Source organism: Haematobia irritans, chromosome 4 (genome assembly GCF_050003625.1).
Source record: "Haematobia irritans isolate KBUSLIRL chromosome 4, ASM5000362v1, whole genome shotgun sequence".
In the NCBI taxonomy this organism is placed as follows: Eukaryota; Metazoa; Arthropoda; class Insecta; order Diptera; family Muscidae; genus Haematobia; species Haematobia irritans.
This window is the reverse complement of record NC_134400.1, coordinates 156,101,160-156,113,471: the sequence shown is the minus strand read 5'-3', so window position 1 is coordinate 156,113,471 and position 12,312 is coordinate 156,101,160. Positions and strand designations below refer to the sequence as shown.

At 34.4% G+C, this 12,312-nt stretch overlaps 1 protein-coding gene across 6 annotated transcripts in view; it reads right to left on the bottom strand.

The window, feature by feature from the left end:
* The window catches only part of Mp (collagen XV/XVIII-type protein multiplexin), a 1,363,033-nt gene that overhangs the window by 566,564 nt on the left and 784,157 nt on the right, over window positions 1–12,312 (bottom strand). For all 6 annotated transcript variants that reach the window (XM_075303610.1, XM_075303614.1, XM_075303611.1 and 3 more), the window contains one exon: window positions 4,523–4,680. In XM_075303610.1, the coding sequence (XP_075159725.1) occupies window positions 4,523–4,680 (158 nt within the window). The remainder of the gene's footprint in view (window positions 1–4,522; window positions 4,681–12,312) is intronic.

Here is a 12,312-nt window from a genome sequence, read left to right as displayed (position 1 = left end):
GAGAAAGATGTGAGGAAAATGCAATTAGCCAGAAAATATTGTTTTTTGAGTTAGTCTTTATGAAATTATTTTTACATCCTGAAAAGAGTAAACATTTATCACAAACAGTATATACTTTTTTTCCAAATAAACTTCCTTACAGCAAAAAGCAAATTAGAAACGAACTTTGTTTGTCTAAAATTTCGTTTGGGAGGAAATTTTTTTTTTACGTGTATATAGTATATCCGATTCGTATAATCTGATATAGTCTTTATAGGTAAAATCTTAAAATTTATTTTCGGAAAGTGTACTGGTTGAACTGCTCTGCTTGGGAGAATATCTGCCATCAAACCCCCTGAAATTTGAAAGGAAACTATAATATTTGGTTCATGGTGGTGGGTATTTAAGATTCGGCCCGGCCAAACTTACGGCTGTATATACTTTTTTTTTTTGCGGAAACTTCTTACGCGCCATGCAATACTGCATTGTAACGAGAAACAAAAGATTTATTCATATTGAATTGCTGGTAGGCTCCAACGATAATCACTTGTACTTCTCCAGCAATATATACAGCAGTCTCAATATCCTGATTGAATTGCAATACGAATATATTTATTTGTGAATAAAATAAATCAAAACACTTTTGTAAGCTTGTAAAATATCAAATGAATTGTCACTGGAATAGAGTTGTCAATTTTCAGACGAGTGGTTTAGGAATAATAGTAACCTGACATAGGTTTCAATACATACCAGTCACCCTTTACATAAATTTTATACTCTCGCTGGTACTGATATTCCAATATCATGGTGTAAGTGTCATAAATGAACTTTCCCATTCTAACAGGCGGAGGCAAATTCTCCGATTTTCCAGATAACTATGTGTAAAAACTAGCGGATTATCACAAGAGCTTTTGGTTTTTGACCATGTTCCCAAAACACCATCTACGGCCATGTTATAAAAAGCTGCATTGGTATTTTGTGTATATCTATTACCCAGATATACAGCTCACTCTGGTGCTACATGAGATTAACACACCGTTTGCGATAGTGTCGCTAAATTACTCGATAAACACTATTGCCCAACAAGTCATTGGAAGGAATATCGGCTAACACAATGGCATTACATTTTAAAGAGATCCTGGCGCTGGTATGGATATGTAAGCTCTAAGCCATATAGGGGAAAGGTACATAATTGGTTAGTTGGCAAAAAAAAAAATTAAAAATATATTATAATGAGAAAACGATTTCTCGACATTTTAAACATTTTTAAATGGCAAATTTCTATATTTCTAGGTTGACAATAGCTGGGTTTTGTTACATTTTTTTGAAAACTTGACTTTATGTTGAAATTAAAAAAAAAAACGTCGAATTTTCCATATTGGCAAGATAGTTGAATTTTCTCAAAATTAGTAAACTTAGCTTTTTTCTCATATTTTTTCTTTTTTCAACTTCTCGATTTTGGAAAAAATGAGTTGTCGACTTCTAAAAATTCTTGAAAAAGGCGATCGAGTTTTTGATAATGGTAAAATCGAATTTTGGACTTCTTTGTAATTTGGAATTTTTCAAATATCGGTATCAGTCCTCATAAACTATATACAGGGTGGCTGATATATATTGCAACCACCAAACAGGTTGCTATCATTTCTAAACCGCTCGTCTGAATGTTAACAGATCTATGTCAACGACAGTTCATTCTACAAAACCATTTCGATCTATTACATTTGGAAATAAAGTTATTCGTGGTGGAAGCATGGTTGCCACAGTTGGTAGAATTTTACTAAAAATGGTGGTGATTTTTTACTGTTTGGTAGATTGGTAGAATTCTCGATGTTTTGGTAGATTTTGCAAAATATTCCTCTCCAACTAAGATGTGATTTACATATTTCCACTAGAAACAAAAGTTGACAAAATTTCCTCAAGAAACAAAATTTTTGACAAAATTTTCTATAGAAATCAATTTTTGACAACATTTTCTATGGAAATAAAATTTTTAAAACATTTTTTTATAGAAATAAAATTTTGACAAGATTTTCTATAGAAATACAATTGTAGCAAATCTTTCTATAAAAATAAAACGTTCACTACATTTTCTACACCGAAAGAATTCTCTTCGTTAATTTTAAGAAGATTTCTTCATTAACTATTCTTCGTGAATTCTTCATTAAAATAACGAAATTTTCATTCATTTTCGTAAATTTTACGAAGAACATTTTACGAATCTACGAAACTGCTACGAAATATTCTACATTAACTTTTCTTCGTAAAAAGTTCGTACTTTTAACGAAACTTTCTTCAAATTTCATGAATTTTGTGAAGAAGTTTTTACGAAACATTCTGCGTTAAAATTTCTTCATAAAAAGTACGAAACATTTTCTTAGAAATAACGAAGGAGTTTCATTGAAGTTGTAAAATTTCCGTTCGCGGCATTAAATTGTCTTTTATAATGTGCTTGAGTGTATTCCTTTATTCTATTTTTTTATGCAAGTCTATGCTACTTCTCATTTGGGTGATAGCGTGCTATGAATAAAAGTGAAGCAATAAAACTAAAAATTATTCAAAAACTTAAGATGTAAAATAGTGATGTCATTTTTCACACTTGTAACTAACTATAACCAAATGCACTTTCGACTATAATTTTTTTTCTAAAAGTTCACACATTTTTGAAAAAAAAAGTACGAAAGTTTTTCATAAGTACGAAAAAAAGTACGAAATTTTTTCATAAAGTACGAAAAGTACGAAAATTTTTCATAAAAACTACGAAAATTTTTCATAAAAAGTACGAAACATTTTCATAAAAAGAACGAAATTGTTTCATAAAAAGTACGAAAATTTTTCATAAAAATTACGAAGATTCTTCATAAAAAGTACGAATTTTTTTCGTACAAACTACGAAAATTTTGAAAGAACTTTTCTTCGTAGAAAGTACGAAATATTTCGTACTTTTAATGAAAAGTTTCTTTGGTTGTAAAACAATGACAAATTTCGTACTTTTAACGAAATTTCTCGTTCTTTTAACGAAGAAAATTCTTTCGGTGTATAAATATATATATTTTTTCTCTAAATAACTTAAAAAAAAAAATAAATTTTTGTTTTGGGCCATACTATCTACTATATATACTTTTTCTCAAAGAATATTTATACAGTCAAATAAATTGTCGCTATTATTAAAATAAAATAATAAAACACTTCTTTTGAAGAAAAAGTTTTTCCATAATAACCACAACAATTTGATCAAACTCTGCAAAAAACGATTTTTTTAGTTGGTAGTATTTTGGTAAAATTTTCTTCAAAGATTGGTAGATTATTTTTGGCTCCAGTGGCAACCATGGATGAAAGTCAAGCTTGATAATAAGATTGTTCTATATTTGGCTGGAAATCCGCAAGAGTTAAGATCAGATTTGATCGAAATACACGCTGCATTCCAAAATGGACGTGAACTAATGACATTGAAGTCCCAAGAAGTGAAAGAGCTCAGCGATGTAAAAGTTGGACTTGAATGATGCAAGGAGTTACTTAGCTTACACGAAAGCGGCCAGTTAGGTTAGGTTAGGTGGCAGCCCGATGTATCAGGTTCACTTCAGTCACATTCAGTCCATTGTGATACCACATTGGTGAACTTCTCTCTTATCACTGAGTGCTGCCCGATTCCATGTTAAGCTCAATGACAAGGGACCTCCTTTTTATAGTCGAGTCCGAACGGCGTTCCACATTGCAGTGAAACCACTTAGAGAAGCTTTGAAACCCTCAGAAATGTCACCAGCATTACTGAGGTGGGATAATCCACCGCTGAAAAACTTTTTGGTGTTCGATCGAAGCAGGAATCGAACCCACGACCTAGTGTATGCAAAGCGCTCATGCTAACCATGGTGGCTCCCTAAAAAAAGCGGGCAGTTACTGAAGTTGGTTTTCTACGACGAGAAGCCATTCCCAACTGAGCAGTTTGTGAATAAACAAAATGATCGGGTTTAGTTGTCGATCAACCAAGAGAACACAAACGCCGCCGATGCTAATGGTGTGGGCTGCCGTATCGGCCGATGGCCCCTACCAAGGATGACTTAAAAAGGGAGCTTCATCGGTTCATTTTTATCGTTCAATAACCACCAAAATCTCCGGATCTAAATTTGTTGGACTTTTGAACCAAAGTCTCTATATTCGCAAGATTTTGCTTCGCAGTACCATATTCGTGCAGCTTGTGATGGCTTTGTCTACCGTTGGAAGACCATACTTCGTTGCAAAGGTAGCCAATTCGAACAAATCTACAATTTGATGTTATTTTTTGGATTGAGGATATACTTTGCCATTCTGTTTGTAACGCAACGCAATATTCTTCTCAGACCTTTAAAAGGATATATTTCTATATAATTGTTATGATACAATATAATTTCCTAGAGGCCTATAAAAGTATAAGTTTATATATATTTTTTTGACAAGCCTCTAGGTGCGATGTGCCATTAAAAACAAAAGATATTCCAACAACTTATTAATGAACAATTTAAAATATTTTCACAATAATTTTTTTTTAATCTTTTTGGTTTGCACTTACCGCATCGGGATTTGCTGAGAAATCAATAAAAGGTGGAAATGAACTGGGTTCACCTTTGGGACCAGCAGGACCTGGTGGTCCAGGAGGACCACGTATACTATCACCAGGTGGTCCCTTGGGCCCACGATCACCTTTTTCACCTTTTATGGTACGATAAGCTGAAAGTAAAGAACAAACGAGAGATTGCTGTTAAACAAATATTATTACCAAAAATCTCAAATATAAGATGTAATAATTCAGACAGAGCTGGAATGTCATTGACAGCGGTAAGTCTGAACTTATCAGTGTACATGTAGGAAAAATGAAAAATTTAAACTCAATTGATTGAAGGTGGCGAAAGATTGTCGTTTCAGTGTTGTTCTTTTTCTTCGGATTGATGTTGATAATTTTCCTTCAATAGTGCTTTCAGATATTCGTCGTCCAATTCTGCTGGTCATCAAATGAGAGAATAGGGCCACAAAACTCATATTACAATATGGGGACATTTTCTCATATTGTAACAAGTAAGGAAAGTCTAAAGTGGGGCGGGGCCGACTATATTATACCCTGCACCACTTTGTAGATCCACTTTTTCGATACCATATCAAATATGTCCAATGTGTTGGGTGCTATATACATATTTTTAACTCTGAACCGATCTGGACAAAATTTGTTAGATTTCTACAAAATTTGTAGAATTGAAATTTAAGTCGACTAATGCCCATAATGTTAGTAAGAAAACATTTAAATCTGAACCAATTTTGAGGCAACTTCACAAAAGTGTATTTATGATTTATCGGTTGATAGATATACACAAAAAAATTATATATGAATTTGTACATAAATTTGTACATTTTTATAAATTTATGGACTTTTTCATAATATATATGTACATTTACATAATATATTGTTTCGTTGTTGTGAAATTATGAAATTTTTAATAATATATATGGACGCTTTCATAAAATTAATGAAACTTTACGTAATATATCAAAAAAATACTGGTTTTCTCTTAGCGTGAGAGAGCCACAACATACAGTTACTCTCATATGTAACAATACAAGCATATAATATGAGAAAAAAACCAGTATATACGGCCGTAAGTTCGGCCAGGCCGAATCTTATGTACCCTCCACCATGGATTGCGTAGAAACTTCTACGAAAGACTGTCATCCACAAATTTCAACTCACATGGTTGTTAAATATCATATACTACCACCACGTACCAAATTTCAACCAGATCGGATGAATTTTGCTTCTCCAAAAGGCACCGGAGGTCAAATCTGGGGATCGGTTTATATGGGAGCTATATATTATTATGGACTGATAGGAACCAATTCCTGCATGGTTGTTGGATACCCTATACTAACATCACATACCAAATTTCAACCGAATGGGAAGAATTTTGCTCTTCCAAGGTGCTCCGGAGGTCAAATCTGGGGATGTGTTTATATGGGGCCTATATATAATTATGGACCGGTATGGACCAATTTTTGCATGGTTGTACCAAATTTCAGCCGGATCGGATGAAATTTGCTTCTCTTAGAGGCCTCGCAAGCCAAATTTGGGGGTCCGTTTATATGGGGGCTATACGAAAAGTGGACCGATATGGCCAATTTGCAATACCATCCGACCTAAATCAATAACAACTACTTGTGCCAAGTTTCAAGTCGATAGCTTGTTTCGTTCGGAAGTTGGCGTGATTTCAACAGACGGACGGACGGACGGACGGACATGCTCAGATCGATTCAGAATTTCACCACGACCCAGAATATATATACTTTATGGGGTCTTAGAGAAATATTTCGATGTGTTACAAACGGAATGACAAAGTTAATATACCCCCCATCCTATGGTGGAGGGTATAAAAAGGAAACATAACGTTTTGAAGGCAATACGTGTGTTTGAGTTTTTCAGTACAGTTTGAGTCGGCGTCGCGATTCGAAGATTATTTATTGCTGTAAAACAATATTAAATGGAAGTGTTGGTGATCATAAGTAATATAAAATAAATATGACAAAATTATGTTCTTTACTGGCTGGACTGGCGATTTTTCGTAAATGGGTTGATACATTTTGACCAATTATGCAGGCATTAAGAATCAGGGGGAAAATCTAAAACAAAGTTACATGACGTTTTTAGCATATATTATGTAAAAGTACATATTTTGCAATGACGAAAAATATGTATACTTCATTTATAATATTAAAAATTCCATTCATATTATGTATACATTCTTAGTATATGAAACCCTATATTTTTATACCCTTCAACACTACTGTGGTACAGGGTATAATAAGTTTGTGCATTTGTATGTAACGCCAAGAAGGAGTAATCATAGACCAACTTTTTGTATACGGATCGGCTTAGAATTAAATTCTGAGTCGATTTAGCGATGTCCGTCTGTCTGTCTGTCCGTCTGTCTGTCTGTTGATGTATTTTTGTGTGCAAAGTACAGCTCGCAGTTTTTGTCCGATTGTCCTAAAATTTAGTATAGGGTCCTGTTTCGGCTCAAAGACGATCCCTATTGATTTTGGAAAAAATCGGTTCAGATTTAGATATAGCTGCCATATATATTTTCATCGATCTGGTCATAATTGGCGTGTATATCAACCGATCTTCCTCAAATTCCGTACGTCCGAATATTTTATGAGTCTCGAAAAACTTGTAAAATATCAGCCAAATCTGTTCAGATTTAGATATAGCTCCCATATATAGCTTTCGCCCGATTTACACTCATATGACCACAGAGGCCAATTTTTAACTCCGATTTAATTGAAATTTTGCACAGGGAGTAGAATTAGCATTGTAACTATGCGTGCCAAATTTGGTTGAAATCGGTTCAGATTTGGATATATCTCCCATATATAGCTTTCGCCCGATTTACACTCATATGACCACAGAGGCCAATTTTTAACTCCGATTTAGTTGAAATTTTGCACAGGTAGTAGAATTAGCATTGTAACTATGCGTGCCAAATTTGGTTGAAATCGGTTCAGATTTGGATATATCTCCCATATTAGCTTTCCCCCGATTTACTCTCATATGACCACAGAGGCCAATTTTTTGCTCCGATTTAGTTGAAATTTTGCACAGGGAGTAGAATTAGCATTGTAGCTATGCATGCCAAATTTGGTTGAAATCGGTTCAGATTTAGATATAGCTCCCATATACATGTTTTTCTGATTTCGACAAAAATGGTCAAAATACCAACATTTTCCTTGTAAAATCGGCACTGCTTAGTCGAAAAGTCATAAAAATGACTCTAATTTTCCTAAACTTCTAATACATATATATCGCGCGATATATCATAAATAAACTTTTGCGAAGTTTCCTTAAAATTGCTTCAGATTTAAATGTTTCCCATATTTTTATACCCTTCACCACTACTGTGGTACAGGGTATAATAAGTTTGTGCATTTGTATGTAACGCCAAGAAGGAGTAATCATAGACCAACCTTTTAGTATACGGATCGGCTTAGAATTAAATTCTGAGTCGATTTAGCGATGTCCGTCTGTCTGTCTGTCCGTCTGTCCGTCTGTCTGTCTGTCTGTCCGTCTGTCTGTCTGTTGATGTATTTTTGTGTGCACAGTACAGCTCGCAGTTTTAGTCCGATTGTCCTAAAATGTGGTATTTGGTCCTGTTTCGGCTCAAAGACGATCCCTATTGATTTTGGAAAAAATCGGTTCAGATTTAGATATAGCTCCCATATATATTTTTCACCGATGTGGTCATAGTTGGCGTGTATATCAACCGATCTTCCTCAAATTCCGTACATCCGAATATTTTATGTGTCTCGAAAAACCTGCAAAATATCAGCCAAATCGGTTCAGATTTAGATATAGCTCCCATATATAGCTTTCGCCCGATTTATACTCATTTGCCCACAGAGGCCAATTTTTTGCTCCGATTTAGTTGAAATTTTGCATAGGGAGTAGAAATAGCATTGTAACTATGCGTGCCAAATTTGGTTGAAATCGGTTCAGATTCGGATATATCTCCCATATATAGCTTTCGCCCGATTTACACTCATATGACCACAGAGGCCAATTTTTAACTCCGATTTAGTTGAAATTTTGCACAGGGAGTAGAATTAGCATTGTAACTATGCGTGCCAAATTTGGTTGAAATCGGTTCAGATTTGGATATATCTCTCATATATAGCTTTCGCCCGATTTACACTCATATGACCACAGAGGCCAATTTTTTGCTCCGATTTAGTTGAAATTTTGCACAGGGAGTAGAACTAGCATTGTAGCTATGCGTGCCAAATTTGGTTGAAATCGGTTCAGATTTAGATATAGCTCCCATATATATGTTTTTCTGATTTCGACAAAAATGGTCAAAATACCAACATTTTAATTGTAAAATCGCCACGGCTTAGTCCAAAAGTTGTAAAAATGACTCTAATTTTCCTAAACTTCTAATACATATATATATCGAGCGATAAATCATAAATAAACTTTTGCGAAGTTTCCTTAAAATTGCTTCAGATTTAAATGTTTCCCATATTTTTGTACTAACATTGTGTTCCGCCCTAGTGCATTAGCCGACTTAAATTTTGAGTCTATAGATTTTGTAGAAGTCCATCAAATTCTGTCCAGATCGAGTGATATTTAAATATATGTATTTGGGACAAACCGTTATATATAGCCCTCAACACATTTGACGGATGTGATATGGTATCGAAAATTTAGATCTACAAAGTGGTGTAGGGTATAATATAGTCGGCCCCGCCCGACTTTAGACTTTCCTTACTTGTTTTTTACTAACATTGTGTTCCACCCTAGTGCCGACTTAAATTTTGAGTCTATAGATTTTGTGGAATTCTATCAAATTCTGTCCAGACCGAGTGATATTTTAATGTATGTATTTGGGACAAACCTTTATATATAGCACCCAACACATTTGACATATCACATCCGTGATATTTCCCGTATCGAAAATTTAGATCTACAAGGTGGTGCAGGGTATAATATAGTCGGCCCCGCCCGACTTTAGACTTTCCTTACTTGTTTCTGTATGTGGGAGTTATATTTAATCAAATGCGATGTGCCTAATAACAAAGCCAAATAGAAATTTTGCAACTGATTTACCAAAAAATATGTAGGTATATACAGTGGCGCACATAAATATTGGCATACCAAACAATTTTAATTCAAACCCACATGTTAAAAGTGATATGAAGTTATTTGATATTAAAAAATATTTTAGTTTGAATTATAACTGCATTAAGAATCTAGATCATTTTTATTTAAATTATAAAACATTAATGGAGCTTAAAATAAATATTTTTAGGGTGTTGTGTCAATACTTATGTGCACACTGTATTTTGCTACACTTCCCATATTTCTTTTCATTGGCAATATGATGCATTGTTGTGATGTTATTTATTGTCAATCCTTTGATTGACATTGTTCTAGCTATGTATTCGTTTGTTCTCATCATTTTCCATGAATATGCAATATTGTTTTTTTTTTTTCATCTCTGTGTGTCAACATTCAATGTTGACTGTTTGCATTTCGTTACCACACAATAACAAAAAGGTGTTACCAACACGTGTTACTTTTTCACCTTCCGTATAATCATTGATGTATGTGTGGTGTGTTTAGCTCTTTTAGACATTGTACAAGAGAGCATATACTAGTGTGAGTGTAATTTCAAAATGCAGTCATGGCCATTTAGAAAAACAATCAACGGTAGCGTTATTGCTGTTTTTTTATATCCTTACTGAAGGTCACTGACATCCACCATCCCATGGGGGGTATATTATCTTTGTCATTCCGTTTGTAACACATCGAAACATTGGTACATTGTGTTAGTATATGGTCTCTAACAACCATGCAAAAATTGGTCTATATCGGTCCGTAATTTCATATAGCCCCATATAAATCGATCCCAAGATTTGACCTCCGGTGCCTTTTGGAGAAGCAAAATTCATCCGATCTGATTGAAATTTAGTACGTGGTATTAGTACATGGTCTCTAACAACAATGCAGGTATTGGTACATATCAGGCCATAATTATATACAGTCCCCATATAAACCGATCCCGAGATTTGGTTTCGGAGCCTCTTGGAGGAGCAAATTTCTCCTGAGTCAGTTGAAATTTGGTACATTGTGCTAGTATATGGCCATTAATAACCATGCCTAACTAGGTCCATATCAGTCTGTAGTTATATATAGCCCTCAGATAAATCTATCCTCAATCACACAACAATTGGTCCATATCATGTTTATAATTGTATATAGCCCCCGTATAACCGACCGCCATATTTCAATTCTGGCTCTATAAGTACCGTCCAAAAGTCCATATCGATTCGTAATTATTTGTAGACTTACCTATACATACCTTTTTTGTCTAATATATAACTCGTATGGACTAACTTACAACCCAGCAAAAATCCTGCTGAATTTTCAGCAGCTTTGTATGGGAAGTCAAAGTCAATCAGCGCTTACCTCTGCGAGGAATTCACTGATGAATTTATACGGAAATGTCTCGATCCACACCATATTCGCTACACCTATTTACGGACCGAAAATACTTCTAAATTTTGAATTTCGGGCAAATCGGATAAAAATTGCGGTGTCGCGAAGTCAAATCGCTAGATCGGTTTATATGTGGGATATATCAAAATCGATCGATACGCCCTATATTCGGCTTACTTGTGTGTGGAAATATCGCCAGATTTTGAATTTCAGGTAAATCGAATAAAAACTGCGGTGTCTCGAAGCCCATGAAGTCAAATCGGGAAATCGGGCTACATGGGGGCTATACAAAACCATGAACCGATGCTCACCATATTCGGCACACTTATTTGTGAACCCAAGATGCCTTTCAATTTTGAATTTCAGACAACTCGGATAAAAGTTCGGATGTCTCAAGAAGTCAAATCGTGAGAAAGGGCTATATGGAGGCTAAACTAAGCCTTGGTCCGATACACATCATATTCCGCACACCTTTTTATGGACACAAAATACCTCTAGATTTTTAATTTCAAGTAAATCGGATAAAAATTGCGGGCTATATGGGGGCTATACCAAAACATGGACCGATTCACACCGTTTTCGACACACCTATTTGTGGTCAGAAAATACGTCTAGATTTCCAATTTCTGACTATACATGGACCGATACACACCGTTTTCGACACACCTATTTGTGATCAAAAAATACGTCTAGACTTCCAATTTCAAACCAATCAGATAAAAACCACTGTTTCCACAAGCCCAAGATGTATACTCGGGAGTTCGGTCTATATGAGGGCTATACCAAAACATGGACCCATAGGCACCATTTTTGGCACACCTATTTGTGGTCCATCTAATTCGGTTGTGCATGATAGTCTTTAGTAGAAGTTTCTACGCAATCCATGGTGGAGGGTATATAAATTCGGCATGGCCGAACTTACGGCCGTATATACTTGCTTCTTGTAGGTAAAAAGTACACCAGAGCATTAAATTATTCAAGTTTTAACAACGCTTTGTGGAATTCAATTTTCATAGTAAACTTTTAAAATTAAAATCTTAATTGAGTTTTAATATATATTCAATTAAAAATTTAATTGATTCAACAAAGTTTTTTAATTTAAACAAAAATTAATAGTATTAATTAATTTTTTTTATTGCATCAATTAGTTTTTTAATTGACTTTCACTTAATTTTTTAATTGATACCATCATTTTTGTGATTGAAGACTTTTCAGTTAAAAAATTAATTGGATCAATTAATTTCGTGATTGAATCAGAACAATTTGTTTTTTCGGCTTGGCTGAACTAAGGACAGTATATATTTGTTTTTAACTACCATTGT